Below are 23,348 nucleotides of genomic sequence, written 5' to 3' on the forward strand. Positions count from 1 at the left end.
AATCTATCAACTACAATCTGGGATGAAAGGAAAGTTCATATGCCTGAGAACACATCTCGTTTGTCCTTGCCACCAACCCTTGCCTGACCTTGGGGACTTCCTGGGGCAGGGCAGCAGAAGGGAAGAACAATCCAGCTGCCACCTTTTGCACAGGGGAAGACGTGGGTCCAGGGAGAAGACCCCTGCTCCGGGTCTCCAGGAAAGCAAGGCCAAGTCCGCAGTTTCCCAACTCCCAGGCAGGCCCAGGCAGAAAGGCAGGCCATGGGGGCTTGGTCCAACATTTTCTGGCCTCTCCAAGTGCTCAAAGGTTGTTGTGGAGGTGTTAGGACTTTCTGCTTCGTTTGTTAAGATCCTGGGAGGGTGTGGAAAGAGGAGGAGGGTGGGGAGGGAGGAGGGGCCTTGGGGGCATCTCTGCACAAAGACATTCCTGACCGGCGGGAGCTGGATGCTGCGTGGGGCTCAGGCCTCCCCTGGGATCTCAGCTACCGGGAGCTTCCGGGGACTCTAGGCCTGAGGAGTTGGGAGGCACTCCACAGAGAAGACCATGGCCTGCAAGGAGCACTGCTCCGGCAGCCGGACCAAGTGGGTCCTCCTTGGCAGTGCCAGTGTGGTCCTGGTTTTCGCCATTGGGATGATCCTGAGCTTCGTGCTGCAGCAGCGCACCCAGTCAGGTAGGGGCCACTCAGACAGCCTCCTGTCCCATCCCACGTCCCCACCAAGACTCTGTCCCCCAGCAGAAGGCCACCTCAACCTTCCCCTCCTCCTCCACCAGGCTTCAGTTGCCTTCAGCCCAGATCTCTTCCTTGGCCCCTGAATGGACCTGCCATTTGAAGATGACGGTGGCATCTCGGATTCAGCAGACTGAGCTCAGTTCATATTTCCCCTGTACTCACTTCCCCTTGGTGAAGGGCCCTCCCCTTCCCGCGGAAACGGGGGGACAGCCTCCACTCTCCCTTCTGCCTCAGGTCTGTAGCCTCAGTGCCTGTATCTTGAGGCATCTGCCTTCCTACCTTCTACCCTCCTTGCCCACCGAGCACCCAGGTCTCTGTTGTCCATGACCCCTGCCTTGGCTTCCCTGTCACCCAGTCTCTGTCTGCAGCCTGCGGTCTCCAGCTAGTGCTCTCTGTGGCCCGTGAGATCTTGCTAAATACAAGCACCCTTCACTGCCCTCAGTGCACAGACAGCCCCTTTGCTGGTGTTCATGGCCGTTTACAACCTGATCATAATGCCCCTTGGCAATCCTGCCCACTCCATGTCTCTACTGCCATCTGCCCTGAGCCAGTGGCTTTTCCTCTTGGTGATCACCTTCTTTCCTTCAGCTCAGCCTCTGTTTAAAACTGTTCTCTCCACCAGGAATAACCCAGTCCCCCTTTACTATCACATTCACACCCATTCTCAAGGCCCCTTTACATGTTCCCTCCTCTGTAAACGTCCTGACTGCCTAGGCGGGGTGGTGTCTCCTTGTGCCCAAGAGCCCACATATTTCTCACAGGAGCAGCCCTGAGGGCTCCGAGTCCCCCTGTCTGTCTGCTCGATGGAGAGCTGGACACACGCTGGGAGCCCAGGGAGGGTCAGTGGGACGAACGGACAGGAGTCTTGGGCAGAGGCGAGAACTGATGCCAACAGCCCCCTTGGGGCTCCATTCCAGGCTGTGAGCAGACTGCGGTCTGCCGCCCCGACGCGGACATGCTGGACTACCTTCAGAGCCTGGGCCACATCAGCCACCGAGATGGCCTCCTGGTCACCTGGTACCATGCTGCCAACAGCCAGAAGGAGATGGAGGCTGCCCTAAGTAGTAAGTCTGGCTGCCAGGACTGGGACTGGCCAGGGCAGGAGTGGAGGAGATGAGGGGAGAGCAGAGGTGGGGATGAGGCAGCACTACCTATGCGGCAACACTACTTATGAGGCAGCACTATGGTCAGAAACTAATGTCTGATTCCAAAGTCATCGTGTCCTGCCCTCCGTCTCACTGTCCCTTCCACAACCTGGCAGCCAACATCTGTCCCTGCCCAGCCAGTGGAATCCAGGAGGTACATGAGTTTGAGGCCCAGGGCTGTCAGAAACAAGCTGAAAACCTGAGCAAACTGTGTCTCCAATTCAGACAGATTCGTGTAACCAGTCAGCTGCCCTGGGGCAGCGGACAAGCGATCCGGCCCCACCACACCAGGACTCCAACCAGGCAGTGCCAATCTCGAGGAGCATGGAGAGGTGCCCCTTAGCATAGCTTCAGGGCTCTGGAGAGAACCCCAGGCCCAGTGTTCTCCCTGAGGGTCCTGCCGGATCCCTGGATAGGCTTCCAGAAGAAGGGTGGTGCCACAGCTGGGGTGGGGACCCTGAGTGGGTCCTCTGGGTTAGGCGGGGGAAATCATCTTGGACAGGACCCGACTTCCACGTGGAGAGGAGGGGCCAGAGCCAAGATCTGGGAGGCAGACAGAACCAGGTTCAAATCTTACCTTGGCCCTCTACTGGCAGAGTGGTTCAGGACAGTGATCTCACCTGTCTGCCTGCAGTTCAGTTTTTCCCTCTGCAGAGTATAAATTGGTAGGATTTCCGTATCGTTTATCATCCAAATCAGGGCACTTGCAATAGTGAAAGAAATCATTATTGAAAATTATGTGGCAGCAACAGGGGCACCTGTGCGGTGCAGTCAGTTAAGTGTCTGACTCTTGACCTCAGCTCAGGTCATGATCTCACGGTTTGTGAGTCTGAGCCTCATGTCAGTCTCTGTACTAATGATGCGGAGCTGCTTGGGGTTCTGTCTCTCCTCTCTGCCCCTCCCCCACTTGTACACATGCTCGCTTGCTCTCTCTCCCAAAATAAATAATAAAAATAAACTTAAAAGCATTATGCAGAGACAACAGAAATACACCAGATTATCCCGGGCAAAGGGGGAGATTGGTCACTCTCGTTAAGTGAGTTCCTCCATGTAAATAATGATTAACACTTAGTGAATGCCTAACCAGGGATATCTTAATTAAGTTATTCTTGTAAATGAGGAAAAGGAGGCCCAGAGAAGTCAAATAACCTGCCGAGGTTAACAGATTGCAGACGGAAACGCTGGGACCAGTCGGTGGTCTCTGGGTTCAGAGCCTGCCAGCTCAGCCAGCGTGGTGCCCTGCCTGGGTGTGATGGGTAGAGCTCCTGGCATGTGGGGTGGGATGGGGGGAGGCCTCCGGACTTCCTGTCCCCTCAGGAGACAACCCTCCTTCCCTCCTCACTCGTCCCTGCCTCACACCCCACCCAATCACGTCAGCCCCCAGATTCAGCATCTAGAAGACAAGTAAGCACTTTTCATGATGAGAGAAGACTTTTTGAAGAAAGCTGGGTCTGGGTGGCAATCACAAGGAGGCAGGTTAGGTCCAGAATGTACTTTCTGCGGGTCTTCAGCCCAATTCACTGAGTGTGCGCTGGGCCCCTGCTCTGGGTCACTCTCCAGAGGAAGGCTGAGAAATTGGTAAGATGTGACCTTGCTCCACGGGGCTCACAGTGTCTCAAGGGAGGCAGCATCAGAAGGTCACCAGGGCTCAGAGATGGCTCCTGATGCACCGGGCCTCCCTGAGACTGGAGCTGCCCCCACTGGATGGGGAAGGAGACAGCTACACATCCATTGTCATGGGCTACCTCTCACCTGCACCCCCACCCGCTTCTGGCCTGGCTTCTGGGCCTCATTGGGGCCCAAATCCTTTGGACCCCTCTCTCTGCATCTTTTTTTTTTTTAACGTTTATTTATTTTTGAGAGAGAGAGACAGAGACAGAGAGTGAGCAGGAGAAGGTCAGAGAGAGAGGGAGACACAGAATCTGAAGCAGGCACCAGGCTCTTGGCTGTTAGCATGGAGCCTGACGTGGGGCCCACGAACCACAAGTTCATGATCTGAGCTGGAGTAGGACACTTAACTGACTGAGCCACCCAGGTGCACTCCTCCCCTCACCCCTCCCCCGCCCCACTCTCTGCATCTTAACCAAAAGTTAAGATGAGAACGAAATTTGTGCTCGAGTCATCAAAGTGAAGGCTGCCTTCATCAAGCTCTTTACAGTTTGACAATGTGCTTGAACATCTGCATCCTATTTTCATGGCCTGGGGAGGCTCATCCCCATCTTGCCAATGGAAAACCCAGGGAGTCCCACATTCTAGAAGTAGGATCTATAACAGGATGAAATGGGATGATGTGGAATGCCCAGCTGACTGTCAGGGAGAGCCTGGCACTCACCTTCCTTCCCCTCCTGGAAATCCAGGCACATAGATTGTAGAGAAATCTGTGAAAATTCTCTCTTGACTTCGGCCAAGCTGTTTCTTTTACCTTTCTGGACCTGGGCTTATTGATCTTGACTTTTCTATCATTAATTCATTCAGTTGTTCATCAACAACCATTTTTGAAGCTCTTTTTTTGTTTTTTTTTTTAAGGCCTGACACCATCTAGGCACTGGAAATTCAACTGATGGTCAATTCTGACCTGGACCCTCCTCCCTGGTGCCTATGATCAGGAAGGTTGATGCTAAGTGAGCAATTACATGGGGCCAAGCCCACAAAAGAGAAGCACAGAAGCAGGTGACTAAGTCAGACTGCGCATAGATTCAGGCACAGCCTCCCTGAGGAAGTGATATTTTTAAGCCAACATGTACACAAGCAGAAGGTGGCTACGTAAGGCTGCAGAGGAACGAGTGTTGCCAAGGCAACAACCATGAGTAAGAGCCCAAAGATGGGCGGACACAACAAATTCAAGCCTCACTACTCCAAGCCTCCAAGCACAGTCCATGGACCAAGGGCATGGCGTGTCTGGGGAGCTGGTTAGATAATAAGCAGTATCTCAGTCCCGCCCCTGATCCCTCTGATCGGAACTTGAATTTTTTTAATTTTATTTTTTAATATATTTTTTAACGTTTATATCTTTATTTTGAGAGAGAGAGAGAGTGCACACCGCAAAGGGGAGGGGCAGAGAGAGAATCTCAAGCAGGCTCCTCACCGTCCGTGAAGAACCCCATGAGGGGCTCGATCTCACAAACTGTGGGATCACGATCTGAGCTGAAATCAAGAGTCAGATGCCTAACTGACTGAGCCACCCAGGCTCCCCCACAACTTGAGTTTTAACAGTTCTTGGGTGGTCTGTGTGCACATTATATTGCAGAAGTTAGAGGGGCTGGAACCTAGAGATCAGGGGAGAGGGGGACTCAAGATGAGATTGGAAATTTTGTCAGGGCCTAAGCCTGGCCATGCAGGACCTCGAGGGCTTTGGTAAGGAGTTTGGATTCCATTCTAAGGGCAATGGGTGGGGCTGTTTGTTTGCTTTTTTATAGGAAGTGATGTGATCAGGTAGGTGTTTAGAATATTCATTGTAGTTGTTGTGTGTAGAGAATGGACTTCACAGGGAACCAAGCTAGAGGTGAGAGGACAGGAAGTTGTGAGAGCAGACCAGAAGAAGAGGCCAAGTGCCTCTGCCCCTCCCTCCCTCCGCTGCGCACCCCAAATGCCGAGTGACCCTGGCAGGGTCTTCCAGGCCTGCTCCCATGGGGAAGGCCCTAGCTCTCTCCTGGATGGGACTCTGGATGACAGAGTTTTAAAAATTGAAATTCAAAAATTGAAATGACAATGCGCAATGCTCTAAGGGTGCAGGGAGATGGGCAAGCTTGTGTACTTCAGGTGAGAATATGAATCAGAACAATTTTTCTAGACAGTAACTTGATAATATGGACTTAGTTTTTTTTTAATGTTAACTTGTTTACTTTTTGAGAGAGAGAGAGAGCATGAGTTGGGGAGAGGGAGAGAGAGAATCCCAAGAAGGCACCTTGCCAACAGCATGGAGTCTGATGTGGGGCTCAATCTCACAAACCATGAGATCATGACCTGAGTGAAATCAAGAATTGGATGCTTAACCGACTGAGCCACCCAGGCACCCCCGCCCTTGCAATAATATAGATTTTAAAAATGACCCTTCATGGTCTTAACTCAATTCCACAAGTAGGGATTAGAAATAATTCAAGGGGCACCTGGGTGGCTCAGTTGGTTAGGTGACCAGCTTCTGCTCAGGTCATGATCTCACGGTTCATGGGTTCGAGCCCTGCGTCAGGCTCTGTATTGACAACTAGCTCAGAGCCTGGAGCCTGCTTCAGATTCTGTGTCTTCCTCTCTCTCTGACCCTCCCCTGCTCATGCTGTCTCTCAAAAATAAATAAAAAACATTTAAAAAATGAAAAATAAAAAAAGAAATAATTCAAAAAGCAAGATAAACATATGATTTACTTATGAGTAGCAAAAAATTAAAAACTACCAAAATATCTCAGGAATAAAATGTGGCTAACTAAATCGTGGTGAGCAACCTCAACCAGGGTTTTTGGGGCCTTTTTTCTTTTTTAATAAAGCAGAAGATGGTGAAGATGTCATAATACTGAAAGAGAAAGATTAAAAAACTATAAATGTAGTGTGGTCTCAATCATGTAAAAACCATATGTAGACAAAAAATGGAAGAAAATACATCAAAACATGAACCATGTCGGAAATGTAGATGAATCATTTCTTCCTGTTCTTCTGTCCTTCCAAATATTCTTTGATAAATGAGGAAAAGTGTTTTAAAGGATCTGACCGAGTTGTGTGGCTCTTGCCCAGGTGATGCCATGGTCCTGGAGGCGGACGTCAACATTGAAGGACTCAACACGGCCAATGAGACAGGAGTCCCCATCATGGCACACCCCCCAGCCATCTACAGCGACAACACCCTGCAGCAGTGGCTGGAGGCTGTGTTGGCTTCTTCACAGAAGGGTGAGGACTCTCTCAGCCCCTCCCCCACTCCCCAGCCCTCAGGGCCTCGGTTGGCCTGGGCAGGAGCCCTCCCCGGAGCCAGGCCAGTCCCAGTCTCCCTGCTCATTGTCTGAGCTTTCCAGCCCTGTGTTCCAAAGGCCCAGGAAATTCCAGGTGAGGCGGGGCAGCGGGAAAGTACCAAACATGTGCAGGTTTTTCCCTCCTGGATCTTCCACACCAGGTATGGCCTGTGCAAAGCCCAACTCTGCCCTTCCCTCTCAGGTCCCTTTGCCAATGTCCGTCTGAATCTGGGCATCAAGGCATCCCCCTCATGCCTCCCATGTCCTTCACCCCTTCACCACGTGCTGTCCTCAAACTCAGCTGCTCTAGTCTTCCCTCCACCACAGCCACCAGGCACATCTGCGTGAGGTTTCCCAAATCCCAGTTTTGTCATGTTACCCCCCTCTTTAGCCCTGCATGGGTCCCCACTGTCCTCGGACAAAGTGTCATCTCCTTGGCCTAGCTTTCGACACCCTTCTCCCAGTTCCCAGCCTCGTCCCTGGAGTTCTCTTCATCACCAGCCCCTGGCTGCCTGAAGGGATAGGACTTTGTTCACAGGGGCCCCTACTCTACCTTGATTGCCCTCCTCTACTCCAACACGCCTCCCTGCAGGCTAAATGATCTCCACAAGGCTCAGGTGGCTTAGGACCCTCTAAACCTGCCCTTTCCAACAGCCATGGTCTCTTTCCATCAAATGTTGACGACCCCTGCACTAGCCCAAGTCCAAGCCCTTAGCTGGCCTCGGCTTTCTCCCTGTCTCCGCTGGCGGTGGGGGCAGAAGCTCATTTCAGCAGATGCAGGTCTTCCTCTGTGGGTTAGCTCTGCCTCTTTGAAGGCCCTCTTCTCACCCAGCGGGACTCTGGTGCCTGGCTTCCCTTCTCCTCCCCCTCCCAGGCCCAAATGCACACACACCATACCTGCTTTTGCTGCTCACTGCTCAAGGAAGCCAAGTCTGCTGGTTCCTCCTGCTCTGAGCATGAGAGGCCATTTCCCCAAGTTCTTGGCCCCCTCCCCCACAGGCATCAAACTGGACTTCAAGAGCCTCAAGGCTGTGGGCCCCTCCCTGGCCCTCCTGCGGCGGCTCACAGAGGACGGGAGAGTCCAAAGACCTGTGTGGATCAATGCCGACATCCTGAGGGGCCCCAATGTGCCCATCTCAACTGAGGTCAATGCCACACAGTGAGTGTTCACCTCTCTGCCCCAGCTGCGTCCAGCCCTCTTCCTTCAACATTTGGCCAGAAAGTGCTCAGGGCCCCTTTATTGAGTTTACCTCCAGACACACCCTGTCATCTGACCTCTAAGCCTTTGCACATGCTATTCCTTCTGCCCTGCATGCCTTTCCCCCATTCCCTGATAAAGCTTTGCCCCGTCATTACCTCCTGACATCCCAGGCTGCTGAGAACCTTCATCCACCCTTCCCTCCTAACACACAGCCCTGGTTTCACTGGGATGTTGCTGTCGGGTGACAGGTTTGTAGCCCCTACTACACTGGGCCCCTGGAGGGCAGACAGGGCCCAGTCCTTTCTGTAGCCCCAATGACCAAGGCAGGGCTTGGCCTGCTAGAAAAAAACCTAAAAGCGCTAACTCCTTCCCCAGCCCCCCTGAGACCCCAGCACTGCCACCAATGGCTGTCATAACACACCAGCTGCATCGTGCTCCACAGTGTATAGTGAAGGGCCACACAAAAGAGGAGAGTGGGTCCAACTTGACCTTGGCATAGCAAGACCAGGTTTGGAGTATCTTCCCCCCATTTTGCAGAAGAGAAAGCTGACCAGTAATCAAGACTCAATTTGTTGAATGTTTATTATGTGCCCAGCCACTGTTTCAAAAGGTACTTGAGTTATCAAGAGAATGAGGTAGGTACTATTATTTTCATTTTATTAACAAAAGAATGATCTCATTGAAGTTATACGACTGGCCTAACTCTAATCCTTGCAAAGCAAAGATCCAAAGCCAAGCCTTTGTAACATCCATCTCTCTATCTGTCCATCTGTCCAGCCAGCCAACAACCCATTCATCCAGTATTTATTGTGATGCTCAAACTGAGGTCCACTGGAAAGCAGCAGTTGGGAAAATGCAGTCAGGGGCCCCATAATAAATATGGCTGTTTGGAGTGTTGCATTTACTCAACAGTTTGGGGAGGAGAGGGTAACATTTATATCGGGGCAAAATTTAAATGAAATTTAAGAATAAAATCTGGGGGCGCCTGGGTGGCTCAGTCGGTTAAGCCTCCGGCTTCGGCTCAGGTCAGATCTCACGTTCGTGGGTTCGAGCCCTGCATCGGGCTCTGTGCTGACAGCTAGCTCAGAGCCTGGAGCCTGCTTCCAGTTCTGTGTCTCCTTTTCTCTCTGCCCCACCCCCTCTCATGCTCTGTCTCTCTCTGTATCAAAAATAAATAAAATATTTTAAAAAAATAAAATAAAATCTGAAGCTTTGGAGACTCACAGCTGGCAGGGTCCAAGTCCCCACATCCAGGGGCCCTGGCTTGTGTCCCCTGCCCAGATGGGGATGCTTTGGAGGCCCTGCCTTACCAGAAGGGACGCCATCTTTGAAATCAAAGACGTTGAATGAGCTGCCCAAGGTTACAGAGTCAGGACCTGACCCAAACCTAGGTTCCCCTGACTCCAAAGTCCATGCCTTATCTATAGACAGACTCTGCTTCTGTCCTCATAGTCTATATTCACCAGGCCTTGCTACTTCCTATCATGGTGATGGGATCCCAGGAGGTGGGGAAGGACCAGCAAGGCTCTCAAAGACCAGTATCTCTGATTTCTCTGCAGGTTCCTGGCCTTGGTCCAGGAGAACTACCCTGAGGCCACCCTGTCTCCGGGCTGGACCACCCTCTATGTGCCCCTGTTCCCGAACAGAACGTACACCCGAGCCATGGTGGAGAAGATGCAGGGGCTGGTGGGAGCACTGCCACAGAAGGTCACCTTCCCCGTGCGGGCTGTCATGGTGCGGGCTGCCTGGCCCCACTTCAGTTGGCTGCTGGGCCAGTCTCAGAGGTGAAAACTCCCAGGCCTCTGCCTTAGCCCCTGACCCACCAAACCCACCCCCAGGCACTGATGCCTCCAGACCCTTAAACATATTTGTCTAATATCCGCCAGTGCTCACATCCTCTACTCGGTCCTTGGTTTCTGCTTGTAAATCTCTGATGACAGGCTGCTCACTACCACTTGGGGCAGCCAGTTCATTGGTGGATAACATCTACCTAATGGAAAGTCTTCTGCCCATGGGAGCCAGCTGTGCCTTGGGCCTGCACAGCCAGCACCTGCAACCTCTGCCCAGGATCGTCCTGCAGGAGTAAAGGGACCCCCACATGCACTCCTGCAGTCTGCTCCTAGCTGGCCAGCCCCACTTTTTTCAGCCACATCGCACGGAAGTCCCAAGGCTGTCCCCTTGCCCCTCCACGCCTAACTTCTCCCCCACTGCCCCTTTCTGTCCTTGTCCGTCTCCTAAGACGGGACCAGGAACAGACATTCCGAGCAAGGAGGCAGGGCAGGCCATCCCCTCCCTCCTTCTCAGTCTCTGCTCTCACTCTTCATCCTGAAGTCCCTCTGGCTCCTTCTGCCACTGAGAAGGAGGTTGTTCTCAGGGAGAAGGGACTGGTGGGAAGCTGGAGGCCACATTCTCTATTCCTGCCTCGCCCAGGGCCCAGTTCTGAGCACAGGAGTGGGGCTGAGGACCTTGCTGGGCCCAGGCAGGTGCTGAGCTGGCTCTCTGGGCCCCAGGTACAGCCTGACGCTGTGGCAGGGCGCCTCGGACCCCGTGTCAGTGGACGATCTCCTCTATGTCCGAGACAACAGTGCCTCTCACCAAGTCTACTATGACCTCTTCGAGCCTGTCCTGTCGCAGTTCAAGCAGCTAGCCGGTAGGGAGGGGTGTGGACGGGTGGGAAAGGGGGTGGGCCCAGATTCTGCACAGAGCAGCATTTGGGGCAGAGCTGGAGGGGTGAGGCAGCAGAAGAGGAAAATCCTGGGTCTAATCGGGTCAAGGAATCCTTTTAAGCAACTACCGTGTGCCGGACCTCAGTATGGTTTGCTCCGTAAGCCTCATATCCAGAAAGCAGTAACTCTGTTTTATAGATGGGGAAGCTGAGGTTCAGAGCAGTTAAGTACTCTACACAGTCATTTGCTTGTGAATAGCATAGTTTAGATTGGAACCCAGCAAATTCCAAGCCCCAGGTACTTTTCTCTTGCAGCACAGTTCCTCAGAGGCCCCCCACCTCGCTGCACCCACTAATCAGTGGCCCAGATGCTACCTGTTCCCTTGTCCAAACCCCTCATTCCCTTGACCCTGAACCTCAGAGAGACTGCAGTTAAGCCATCCCAGAGGGAACCCATCAGATTCAACATTACTGCACAGGCACCAATGAGGTGATGGGAAGGGGAAGTCTAGCTTGGGGGCCGGGCATACTTAGCTCCATGGGGTTCCAACCCCAGCAACTCTGCTCTTTGGCCGTGGCCCAAGGTCCATAATCATAACCTCCAATGGAGTCCATTGGGGTGAGTGAGCCTGACGGGTGCCGTGAGGCTTAGAATGTGTGTAGACACAGGGTGCACACTTCATCTTGGCAATCTGGGGCCCCACAGGGAACGCCACACGGAAGCGGATTTACTACACAGGAGGCAGCCTGATCCCTCTTCTCCAGCCCCCTGGTGGGGATGGTCTGAGTGTGGAGTGGCTGCTTCCTGACATCCAGGGCAACGGAAAAGTAGTAACAGTCAGCCTCCCAGGTATGGTCTGCCTTTAGCTCTTGTACTCCTAGATAAACTAGAGGTGGGGGGGGGGGTTCCTTTGCTTGGGGTAGGACCTAGGGTCTCTGTACTGTGACAACATGCAGGCTGCCCTGGTGTTGGAGCACAGTGGTATCAAGGACACAGGACTCCTAGCCTTCAGTGCCCTTGAGCCCTGAGCTGTATCTGCTGCAGGAGAGGCAGGCCCGGGCCAGGGCTGAGCCCAGTCAAAGGTCAAGAGCTGAGCTAGCAGCTGATCATGTCTTTCTTATGAGCCCCAGGAACATTTCTGAAGCAACCCTTCCTCCTGGAGCCTGGACCAATCAACATATCTCAGCAAATAGAGAGCCAGCTTCTCCTTTCCCACCCCTTTCAGCAGGGCCTCTGACACCACCACCCCACCCCAGACACCCCACCATAACCCAAACTCCTGATACGGCCGCCTGCATTGCCCCTTCCAGACAGAGAAGGCTTGATCCTGCTGAACATTAGCCTCCAGGAGCCTGCGACCGAGGACCCTGTGCCCATCGTACGCGTGCCAGGAGGTCCCGCCCTGACGCTGGAGTCCTGCCTGCAGCAGCTGGCTGAGCGTCCTGGCCACTGGGGTGTCCATCTGCACATTGGTGAGCCGTCCGCCCTCCGGCCCTCTCTGGCCATACTGGCTCACCTCTCCGCCCTCGGCCAGTTGCCCCGGCCTGTGTGGATCGGGGCCACAGTCTCCTATGGCAGTTTTGCAGTGCCGGGTCACCTGGCTGGCCAGGAGTTGCTTACAGCTGTGGCTGAGATTTTCCCCCACGTGACAGTGGCACCAGGTTGGCCGGAGGAGGCGCTGGGCAGTGGCTACAGGGAACAGCTGCTTGAAGATATGCTGGACCTGTGTCGGGGTCTCTGGCAACCTGTGTCCTTCCAGCTGCAGGCTGGGCTGCTGGACCAGAACGTGGCCAGCGTCGTGGCCAGACTGTTGGCCGCCTCCCCCAGGGCCACAGTCACGGTGGAGCACAGCCTGCTGGGGGGCAGCTATGCATCTGTGCGGGCAGTGCTGCTGGCGGCCAGGGCTGTGGACAAGACCCGGAGCTACTATAGGCTGCCCCGGAGCCTCCACGAAGCCTTGTTGGCGGATGTTGGCAGCAACTGAGCGCCCAGTGGCGCTGGGCAGGTGGACATCTGGGTGAAGGCTTCCCACGGGGGAGGCGGGAAGGAATAAATGCCCCTGCTTTCCTTGGTACACTGTACTTGTGTCCCTGGGGACCGAATGGAGGGGGAGTGGGCGGGGGGTGGCCACTGAGGGTGCCTAGAGGGTCTGGAGGCTGGGGGCCAGATCGTTCCGATTGTCCAAGAGGAACTGCTCACAGGCCTTGACGGTGGTGTAAAACTCAGAAGACAGACCAGCCACATTGGTGGTCACGTAGTTAAGAAAGCCTGGGGTCGCCTGGTTGTAGTAGGACACCTGCAGGACAGGAAGCCACGTTCAGGGAAGCTGGGCAGGGGGCAGAGGGGGTGTGGGGAGATAGGTGGGCATGAAGTGGGCAGGGAAGGCAGCCCCCTTAGGGTCCAGAAGATGACACGGTGTGACCTCCTCCAGCAGGCTCCCCTGATCTCTCTTCTGGGGACTGAAAAACATTGTACTATCATGTGCCCCTGTCAGACGGCGGAGGTTCTGGAGGACAGGGTCTGGGCCTCCAGAGCCCAGCACGGATAAATGGTGATACTCTAGGGCCATAGGAACAAGTTAGAAATAAGCCCAGGGATGGTGCTGAGAAGCTCCTCAGGTCAAGTGTATTAAGCTAGTGAACACCAGCCCACTCCCTGCCTGGGCGAGTCTTGGGGTCCTAAGGCTACAGTACCCCCACCCTTGCTCTGCTCGCTCTCAGCCTCCTCCCCTACATTTTCAATTAGCACTGGCTGCCCTGATGACTTTTATGGGCCCTGAGAGCCGTATGAAGCCTTCCCAGACGAGAGAGGTATATAAGTTAAATAAGTAATGAGATGAATTTTAGATCAGAACCCAGGCCTCTGCACTCAGCACCCAGAGCTTTCTCCAAGACCCTGGAGTCTTGTCTCTCACAGATTAGATCTTAATGGAGGCTTGTTTTCAGCCCCTGACACTCTTAGGCTGCCCAAGCTAGAAGACAGACTGCTGATGGGCAGTGGGTGGGGCGCAGGTGTGGGATTGACTGAGGCCGCAGCACTGAGCTCTGAGCTCTGAGCTCTGGACGTGTGTGTGGCTTTGGGAGGGATGGTTGGGGGCAGGGGCCCCGAGGCCTCACCTTGGTCAGCTGGTCCCCCTCTCGCCAGAAGCAGAAGCCTGAGCAGAGGGTCTCCCCACGCCTGTATGCTGGTGTCTCAGGGTGTGTGGGCAGTGTGACTGACCTCAGCGCGATGACATAGGGCTCCCTGAAGCCAAGAGAGGGCAGAGAGGGTGCAGAAGGAGAAGGTGAGGGCCTGCTCTGCCCAGCTCAGGCTCCAGAGCCCACTCTGCTCACCAGAGTCTAAGGTGCATAAACCTGCAGGCCTGAGGTCCTGCTCTGAGCCAGGCCACAGAGAGGAGGTGCCCAAGGGTCAGCAGCCCTGCATCTGCCAGGAGCCAGCCTGGCTTCACTGTAGACTGGAAAAGCTTCTCCGCTGCAGACACTCAGAGTCACATATTTTGGGATTTCATGCTTCGTTTTTCTGTGCCTGTCTCTAGCAGTTCAGTCCACATGACACCTTCAGGGGGTGAGGCCAAGAGGTGGCCACATGAGCAAAGGCCTGTCTATGCCTGGGCTGAGGCAGCCTCACCGCCCCAGGGACCCAGACTACCCTGCCTTAGAGAACAAGGGGCTTGTCCTCCACTCTACCCACAGCAAGGCTGCCGGGGCAGCCCTGAAAAGCCAAGTGGTGCCTGAAGTCCACAGTGCGCAGAAAGCAGAGCTTTGAGTCTAAGCTGACACCCCCTCCAGGGTGCGGGGGGATGAGCCCTGCCTGCCTCCTACCTCAGCAGGTGGGCACCTACCCGCTGTCGCAAGGCTTCCGCCGAGAGGCCAGGATTACAAAGTCCTGGGGCTTGGTGTCACCGCCAAGGGCAGGGCTGATGACATGGTAGATGGCGTCATCCTCATCCACCTGCTGCACCAGCTCCACGCTCCTGTAGGGAGGCCCAGAGGTCAGGGTTCAAGGTCACACGGGCCCAGGCTCTCCCATGCTGCAGCCTTCTTGAGCAGATGTCTGGGGGACACGTGACTACCTACATTGCTTGGCAGGGACCACAGGAGGGCAGAAAGGCCAGGCCAACATGCACACGAACACACACACAGGAGCTCACATAGACCAATGTAGAGAGACTAATGTGCACACATGCAGACATGGGAACAAAGACACGTACAGATATCACACCTGTGAGCACACACACAGACACATAGATACCTACAGTGCACACAGACCATGGCATCTACACATGTCTGCCGGCTCACACGCTCCACACCAACGTGGGGCAGTTAAGCAGTTGTGAGCACCTGCCGTGTGCCAGGCACTGCTCTAACAGCACTCCCTGCGCTGTCTCCTTAAACCCCATGGTGGCCCATCCAGTAGGTGCTCTCAGTGTTCCATACGTGAGGGTCTGACTCAGAAAATAACCTGCCCACGGCTACAAAGCCATGAAGGCTGGGATGTGCTTGGACTGTCAGGTGCCAGAGCTCCGCCCGTTGTGCCCAGGCACGCAGCACATGTGTGGCCTGGTACACACTCGAAGGCTTACACCAATACACGTGCACACACACAAGGTTATCCACAAAGAAACACACGACTGTGACCAAATCCGCCACTTCCTCCCCGCTCCCCCACCCACCCTCAGAGCTGCCTTGCAAACAAGGTGCTGTCAGTGGGGGTGGGGGGTGAGAGGGTGGATCAGCTAAGGGCTCCCTTTCTCCTTGGGACACTCCCCTGACAATCCCATCAAGTGCCAAGATCTGACCTGGCCTTCAAGGTCCATGCCAGCCTGCCTCCTGCAAGAAGTCTTCTTACCACAGGCCCAACATCCCCAACCTCTACTACCAAATCACCTCCTGGCTTTGTAGAATGTCACTGCCAACAGGCCTGGGGTCACCTAGACTAGGGTTTTTTAAAAACAACAGCCTTTTTTGCACCCAAACCTTAAATAGAAAGCCTGTGTTGAAAGAGCCACAAGTAGGCCCATGCTGGTGAGTTAGACGGGGGTAGGAAGGGGAAGGCTATGTGTCAGAAATCGGTTTGCCAGATGACCTGCTCACTGAACATCCACACACACAGACCCTCCTTATGGATACGCAGGGGTACAGGTGCCTCGTAAGCCACCAATTGGAGAAATGATCAAAGAACTCCCCCAAAGTAAAGTGTTGGCACAACAGAAAGCGACTTTAAAGGCTATTTGAAAAAATACCAGTTTCAGCGTCACCATTCTCATATTAAACGCTGAAATTTTGGCTATTTTCCTAAGAACAGATTTCTCCTCCTTGGTTAAATTCAGGAAGAAAATATTCGTGTGAAGAATCAGTAAATTCAGGGAACAAATGTATTCATAGGAGTAACATTTATATTCAGCAACTCACTACAGTCAGAAATAACATATGCACGCACTCACCTATAAGAAGAACTGGCAAAGTGGGTGGCTTCATCAAATCGGCCATTCCGTTCGTCACCCTGAGTCTGGGAGGGGGCCCTTCTGCCCCATCAGCATCCTAACCCCCACCCCAAGTGGTCTCTAAGCCTTCTTTGGGGACCCGGAACTCCACAGGACATGGTTTGGAAATCACTGATCTATCCAGAGTGTAAATGCATGACTTACACCTCAAGTACCCGTTTTAAGAAGAGGGAAATTGAGGCCTAGAAAGGAAGTGACTCGCCTGAGGTCACCCAGCTGGTTGGGCCAGAAACAGGATTTAAACCCAGGCCTCCAACTCCAATTCCAGGCTCGTCCCTTCCCTGAGGGCTCAGAATGCGCTTAGCTCTGACACCGACCCAGCACATAACCCACGCCCAGCAGCGGCCAAGCATAATGGGGGACGGCCCAACAGCAGGACACACCTGAAGGCCCAGCTTCCCCGCCAGGCCTGAGAAAAGCCCCTGCCCCGCTGGCACCCTGGCCCTCACCGATAGTGCTTGTCCCACTCAGGCCTCCGGAGCAGGTCTGAGAGCAGCATGAAGGCCTGGATTGTTTCCACCTGCACCAACATCTCCATGTGGAAGGAGAGGAACTTGTCATCCTCCAGAGTGTACAGGCGGACCTGCAGGGGACAGAGGGCAGCCTCGTTCCTGCACCCCCTCCCCAGCCTACGCTGGGTGTTGGAGGGGCTGGCTCAGATGCTGGAGGCCAGGGCTGGAGGCTCAGGGCTGCCACTGACTTGCTGTGTGACTATAAATAAGTGACTCAACCTCTCTGAACCTCAGTCCCATCCCCATGAAAATGGGCTATTGAGAGAATCCAGGTAGACAGGAGGGTATCTTAAGAAATAGTGACTGAGGCAACAGTGGAATGGATCCTCACAGCCGCATGCCATTGAACTCCCTAATGTCACTCTCCCCGAGGCACAGACAAGGCTCATGGCTTCCCTCAACCCATGCTTGTCCACTGTCCCCATCCCTACAGAGAAGAAGGAGCAGAGAGAGGGAGGAGACAGCAGAGCAGAGGGCAGCAGAGATGAGACATTGGGGCAATGGCTGGCGGGCAGGAGAGGAAGATGTGGAGGCTCTCTGGTCCTGGGAGAGCAGCGGTCTTTCTATAACTGGGCTGGTTTCATGGTCTCATCCAATTCCTTTTAAGAAATCCTCTTTGCACATGAGTGGTTTGAGGGAATTTCTATTGCTTGCCACCAGCCGCCTCTGCCAGGGTGGGGGATAGGGCGGGGGTGGGGTCAGCTACCTGGTTGATCTCTGACGACAGCACCCAGTTGTCCTTGGCCACGAGCATCTTCAGGGAGGAGACATTGTTGTAGCTCAGGCACACCTGGACAGAGCACACAGAGAAGCCTCACCTTCTCCCCGTCCTTGAGGGCTCTGGGCCAAGGCCATGCTGGACTTGGGGGAGAGGACATTGGACTGTGAAGGTGGGTGGGTGGGTTCTGGGCCCAGGGCTTTGGGGCAGGAGGCCGGGCCTGGGGCAGGCTCACTGTGTAACCGTCTTCTCAGGGCCTCAACTCCCTCAGCCAAACAGAGGGACAAGGGACAGCCCTTTGCTGACTGTGCCAGTCCTGAGGCATGACATAGTGTGCTGTCCCCTTCCAGACTACTTCCAAAGCCACCCTGACGAGGAGGGAGTCAGGGTCTCCCCGCCCCCAGCACTGGCCTGAGGATTGTCCTATCAGAGCAGAAAGCCTTACCTGGTTGCTAGGGTCCCAGGGGACAGAAAGGGGCATTTCTGCCTGTTTACAGGACACGATGTACTTCCTGGGAGAGGGAAGAAGACAACCATGGTCCCTTGGGAGCCCAGGTTTTCCGGAAGACTTCGCTCCCTGTGCTCAGCCCAGCAGGGCGGGAAGGACTCCTATCTGGCCAGGGAGACCAGCAGCAGAGAATATACGGACTTGGTCAGAAGCGGAGCTGGACTGAGCAGCGGGGAAGGTTACTGGGTGAAGGCTCGGCACCCCCACCCTTACTGAACTGTGGGCTCTGCCTAGGGCAACTTCACCCTTGCAGCTCTGTGTTCTCCTCTGTACAGGGGACTGGGAGTCACATCTGCCTTGTAGGGTCATCACAAGGACACTGGTGAGTGCTTGACTGGGTTTAAATTCTCACTGCCCATCATCACTATCTGTATGCCCATGGCCACCTAATCCCTGTCCTCAGTGTCCTCGCCTGTATGAAGACTGCTGTGTAGTGAGGCTGCATGGATGTAAAGGGCCCTGCCCAGTGCCCAGCACAGGGGCGGCACTGAAGAAATGCGAGTCCTTCTGGCCTGGAAAACAGGAAGACAGCCCTGAGCCCGTGTCCCCTCCCTCCACCCAAGCCACACTTGCCTGTCCAGTCGGATCTTCTTCCTGGCACTGGCTTCTCGGTACCGCCGCTCGCCGTCCTGGGGAGAGATGCAGGGATGGACTCTGATGCAGGCCAGGCACTTGGCTGGCACCCTGCTCCCATTACTCTCTGCCCCGCCACGGGCCCAAGGAGGCCCTTCAGCCCTAAAATGGAGTGCAGGCCTCAGCAGGGCAGCCAGAGTCCAAGTAACCTGGATGGCAAAGTTCCATGTCTCTGTGCTCCAGCTCAGTCTGAGCTCAGAGAGTCTCGGCCTCCCTGAGTAACTCTGGGAGCACCACCTGCCCTCACTGGACCCCAATTTCCTCCTCTGCACAAGGGGACCCCAAAGGGCACTGACAGTGCTAGTAAGAAGCCACGTTTACTGAGCACCTGCTGTTAAGAGGTGTCCAAAACCCCTTCCATGTAAAATTTCAAATAAACCTCACAACTGCTCTCTGAAGTTGATACTCATTTTATCCCCATTCTACTGAGGAGGAAACTGAGGCACAGAAAGGCTGGTGGCTTGCCCAAGGTGGGGTCGGGGTAAGAAGTGGGGCCAGGAGCAGATCCCTGATGGCCTGACCCGGAGCCCACCCTCTTAACTGATGCTTCTGATGTCTCCTCAGTCGTGAGCAGGAAATGACACAGGCCTGGAGACACTTGTGAATCAAACACGCCGCTCATACCCTGACTCCTCCCCTCCTACCCCCCCACCCCCCCGTCAAGTGCCCAGCACCCAGCTGGGGAATGGGGGGTTTTCACAGCCCATCTGGGGCCTGTGAGGGAGGCAGGCAGGGTGGGGAGCCTTCCCAGAGAAAGGGAGTGCCCCTCCAAGGACGCCCCTGGCCCCCCAGAAGCAAGCCTGGAACTGGCCCACCAGAGGAACAAGATTGCATTTTTTAAGAGACAGCCTTTGAACCCAAGCCCCTGACTCTTGTCCCTGTGCTTCTTGCTCTCCTGTCACCTCCTCATAACAGTCACCTACAGGGCTTGGTGAGGCACAGAGACACCCCTCAACCTCCCTGTGAGGCTGGGGCACAGATACATCCACTTTACTGGCAGGGACTAGAAACTTGCAGAGAGCACCCAGTAGCACATGGAAGAGGTGGGTTCCAACCCACCTCTGCCCCCAAAATCCATGCTTTTCCAACCCTGAGGGCTCAGAAACATCCGTTAAGACCTACAAGCTAGACCCATATGCGCCGTCTGAGTCTTTCAGGCAGACCTAGGTGCCTGCCTTGCACAAGGGGCACCTCCGGGGCCACGGGGCACTCAGAGCTGGGTGTGCCCCAGCAGAGGGGCAGGGCTGAGCCAATCACTCCTGGGCTAGCACCCCACCCCCACTCCTGGGCAGAGAGGGAGGGGAGCTGGTGGTGGGACAGGGTGCCACTCACCCCAGGCTGGGGCCGAATCCAGGGCAGAGTCCGAGGCTGGTCATCTGCATCTAGGACCACGAAGGTCATGAAGGCGCTGTTGATGTGCTGCCGTTGGGTCTCGGCGCCCTGGCGGTAAGCCTCCACGCACACGCCCACCTCCATGCTGGGAGAGACGAAGGCTGCTTCCAGGCTGGACCTTCCTGAGCCCACGTGCCCTCCCCAACACACATACATGCTCACACACCTGCCCACACCTGGCATCCCACCAGTAACACCTCAGGGAATCCTCACAACTATGGGGTCGTTGCGGTGAGCTCCATTTTACAGACAAAAGCACTGAAACTCAGGGATGGTGAGTAACTTGCCTAAAGTCACACAGCCAGTAAGGAGTGAGCCCAACTTGAGCCCAGGGAGCCTGGCTTCCTTGCTTCTCACAACCACATGATGATCTTTGAAATCACCAACAAAGACAGATATTTAAAGTAAGCTTTCTTGGAGGTATCGGGATTCACTCCAAATTCAGGGCTCTGGGAACTAATTGTTGTTTTAGGAAAAAGGCGGGAATGGATATGATAAAGGATGGAACACTGGGCCTGTGATCTAAGCATGCACAGGGTGGCCGGCCCAGAGGCAGGAGCCAGAAAGAGAGACAGAGACACAGAGCACAGGGTATGATCTGAGATAGCAGGAGACACAGAGTACAGAGTTGGGGAATCCAAAGGAGGGAACAGCAGAGTCGAAGCTAGGTCATGGTGAAGGGCCCAGGAGCCAGGCAGGGTTCAGACCTCAAAGGCCTTATCTACAAGGGAAAGGGTCCCTGCCAGCTTTGCAATTGGGCCCCTTCTTGGGTCAGGAAGAGCCCTCAGCCCCAGGGGGCCCCAGTCCCCCCACTTACCTATGCTTGAAGGCGTTGTTCACGATGGCCTTGAGCACCAGGCGGTCCCCAACCTGGGAGGGGCCCCGGAAGTGGAACATCTCAATGGCCTTCAGCGTAGGGTGGGCACGGCACAGCCGGCTGGGGTAAGGGGGAGAGGACAAATGCCCCCAGGGCTTCAGCCACAGGCTTGGGCCAGCCTCTCCCCCTGCCCCCAACCACAGACCCAGCCCAGAACCACGTGCACTGCCCTCTGGCCCACCCACTCCCACCCCACCCAGGACACTTCTGCCCAGAGAAACAGAACGAAAGTCCCCTTTCACAGCTTAGAACACTCAGGTCTACATGCACTCAGGCAGTTGGGCCTGAGGGGACAGAAGAAAGAACAGGGCTTGGGGTAAATCCCTTCCTCATTTTCCCTCAACCTCTACACCCAGCACCTGCTGCTTCTCCTACCTAGAAGCCCTCCCCTTACCCAAAACTACTTGTCATTCAAGGCCCAGCTGAAGAGCTCTCCTCCAGGAAGCCGGCCCTGACTATCTGGGCTGTGAACTCCTCTGAGATCTTATCACGCACACAGAGATGGCTGCCCAAAACAGCACTGCTTATACGCTGTGTCCCACCGGGTAAGCACAGGGGAGGGCTGTTTGAGCCAGGCTCTTTAGAGGTGAGGGGTAATCCCCCGGCTGAGGAAGCGCACAGAGTCATGGAGGTACTAGGGCATCAGTCAGTGAACGTCCGTTGTCATAACTATAAAAAAGGCCCCAAGAGTTAGAGAAGAACAAGCCCCAGACAAGTGTGGAGATTATAGAAGAAGGAAGGAGTTATTTTCACCCACAGGGAGGAGGGGACAATTAGAGAGGCTTCCTAGATTTTAGCAGACCAAAAGTAGCATAGCGGCATGGAGGTAGGTTACAGCAGGAGCAAAGGCAGAGGCTGAGAAAGTGGAGGACGGGGATGGGAAAGGGCAAATGGCCTGACGTGCACCTGTGGCATAAGATACAAGAAGACAGCAGGCAGGGCCAGGTCAAGGGGAGGCCCTAGCACCTGGCTGAGGGGCTGGGCATTTCCAATATAGGTGGTGAGGACTGCGGGATGGGAGGGTTAAGGCAAGGAAGGAAAGGCCAGCTCACAGAAAATCACTCCTTTCTGGTTCCCTACATCTGAAAGCCCCAGGCCACCCTAACTGACCAGCCAAGCTCCTAAAGCCTTGAATGCCAACACCAAGCTGGGGTTGCCTATCCACCCCCACTCCCCCACCAAGGGAGGAAGCTGGCCAAGGAAATGACGGAGAGAAAGAAAGGAAAGCAGAGGCAGTGCACTCTCCCCTCACCTGGCTGCAATGGTGGCCACGTTCTCCATCCAGGCCATGATCTGGCCCCCAAAGGTGTGGCCTTGGTGATTGGCATGGGGGGGCAGGACCAGCTCCACGCTCTCCACGCGGGTCCTCTCGGCCGGCACCATGTAGCTGCAGTCTCTGCTCTCCAGATCTGGCCCAGAAGGGCAGAGGGAGGGAGGTGGGAAGGGGAGAGGTCCCAAGGGCAGACTCTCCCACTGGGCAAGCCCAGGGCCACGGCACTAGCACACACTCTGTGTCATCCAGATTCTTTTACTGACTCAGCACCAAGTGTGCTGGTCCTGGGTGAGGGACAGGAGGACATGGGACGAGGGGCATGAGGTTGTCTCAGAGCAGCGGGTGGGGCCTCTGCTTTGAAAGAAGACACACCTGGGGCTGAACCTCAGGTTCAGGTTGTATGACTTGGGTCAGTCAAGTAAGCCTTTCTGAACCCGTGTCCTCATCTATGAAGGGCAGATGTCAAACCCACCCCATTGGGATCATGTAGGTGATGTATGATCGCAATCCTAGAGGGCTTGGAGACAGATTCTCAAAAGGATAGTTCTTCCCTCTCTCTGCCCTGCCAGGCCCTGTCCCTCAGGGGCAATGGCATCAAGAGATCGTCAGTTGGAGAGGCCAGAGAGCAGGCAGGGCCTTGGGGGTCAGAGGAGCAGATGGAGATATGACCCCCGCAACCCAAGGAGGGGCCATGCATCTCCCACCACCAGGGAGAGACTCATCAGGGAGGGCCCATCAAAGAAGTGGCCTTCTCCTGGCTTGCAGGCTGCTCCAATATGCCACAAACAGGAAGGAGAGGAGCTTGAGAGTGGCCTGAGACAAGATCTGGAGACAGGGCAGGTAGGATAGTCCCAGGAAGCAATGGGGCCGTGGCGTGGTTGGAGCTGAGGACAAGTAGGAGGGCAGCACCGGGTGAAGCTGAGTGGCTAACCAAGGGCCCAGATGCCAGGCTAAGGCATCTGGACTGACCTTTAGAAGGAAGGGCTGTCAGGACAAGAGGATTTTGGAAGACTACAGTGGACAGGTGGCCCCAGGGAATCTCAGTGACAGTAGGAGGATCTGGGACACCCCCCCACCCCAGCCATAGCCCCCAGACCTCATGGACATAAGGCACACAGAGCTCAGAGCCCCTCTTACTGCTGGTTCACCTGCTCTCGCCCACCCTGGGAAGCTGGACTACTTTCAATTGTCCTATAATGGCCTTCTTTAGGTTTCAAGGAAGACTCCCCATCCTAACGCTCCGGGGACTGTGAGAG

The 23,348-nt window shown here is 54.9% G+C and overlaps 2 protein-coding genes across 7 annotated transcripts in view; one reads left to right on the top strand and one right to left on the bottom strand.

The window, feature by feature from the left end:
* Window positions 1-427: 427 nt before the first annotated feature.
* Window positions 428-12,750, top strand: FAM151A (family with sequence similarity 151 member A). Of its 2 annotated transcripts, XM_029947787.1 has the most exons (9): window positions 428-671; window positions 1,649-1,795; window positions 6,598-6,750; window positions 7,809-7,968; window positions 9,570-9,794; window positions 10,521-10,660; window positions 11,382-11,525; window positions 11,987-12,148; window positions 12,436-12,750. In XM_029947787.1, exons 1-9 carry the CDS (start codon window positions 545-547, stop codon window positions 12,606-12,608), a joined length of 1,431 nt encoding a protein of 476 aa, XP_029803647.1. In that variant the 5' UTR covers window positions 428-544; the 3' UTR covers window positions 12,609-12,750. The 2 variants fall into 2 exon arrangements, with proteins under 2 accessions (XP_029803647.1, XP_029803646.1); XM_029947786.1 differs by having other exon boundaries at window positions 435-671; window positions 11,987-12,750.
* ACOT11 (acyl-CoA thioesterase 11) overlaps window positions 10,847-23,348 on the bottom strand; it is a 70,752-nt gene continuing 58,250 nt past the window's right edge. For all 5 annotated transcript variants that reach the window (XM_029947784.1, XM_029947783.1, XM_029947782.1 and 2 more), the window contains exons 7-16: window positions 22,072-22,228; window positions 20,760-20,879; window positions 19,883-20,027; window positions 18,491-18,546; window positions 17,855-17,921; window positions 17,398-17,481; window positions 16,629-16,762; window positions 14,518-14,649; window positions 13,793-13,919; window positions 10,847-12,972 (exon numbers count right to left, since the gene is read on the bottom strand). In XM_029947784.1, coding sequence (XP_029803644.1) covers window positions 12,817-12,972; window positions 13,793-13,919; window positions 14,518-14,649; window positions 16,629-16,762; window positions 17,398-17,481; window positions 17,855-17,921; window positions 18,491-18,546; window positions 19,883-20,027; window positions 20,760-20,879; window positions 22,072-22,228 — 1,178 coding nt within the window. In that variant the 3' untranslated portion in view covers window positions 10,847-12,816. The remainder of the gene's footprint in view (window positions 12,973-13,792; window positions 13,920-14,517; window positions 14,650-16,628; window positions 16,763-17,397; window positions 17,482-17,854; window positions 17,922-18,490; window positions 18,547-19,882; window positions 20,028-20,759; window positions 20,880-22,071; window positions 22,229-23,348) is intronic.

Source organism: Suricata suricatta, chromosome 8 (assembly GCF_006229205.1).
Source record: "Suricata suricatta isolate VVHF042 chromosome 8, meerkat_22Aug2017_6uvM2_HiC, whole genome shotgun sequence".
NCBI lineage: Eukaryota > Metazoa > Chordata > Mammalia > Carnivora > Herpestidae > Suricata > Suricata suricatta.

Bases quoted from the DNA above. Each gene is read 5' to 3' on its own strand.
- FAM151A (XM_029947786.1), top strand. From the start codon at position 545: ATGGCCTGCAAGGAGCACTGCTCCGGCAGCCGGACCAAGTGGGTCCTC. The intron at 7,969-9,569 runs GTGAGTGTTCAC...ATTTCTCTGCAG, and splicing joins ACTGAGGTCAATGCCACACA to GTTCCTGGCCTTGGTCCAGG. The intron at 9,795-10,520 runs GTGAAAACTCCC...TCTGGGCCCCAG, and splicing joins CTGCTGGGCCAGTCTCAGAG to GTACAGCCTGACGCTGTGGC.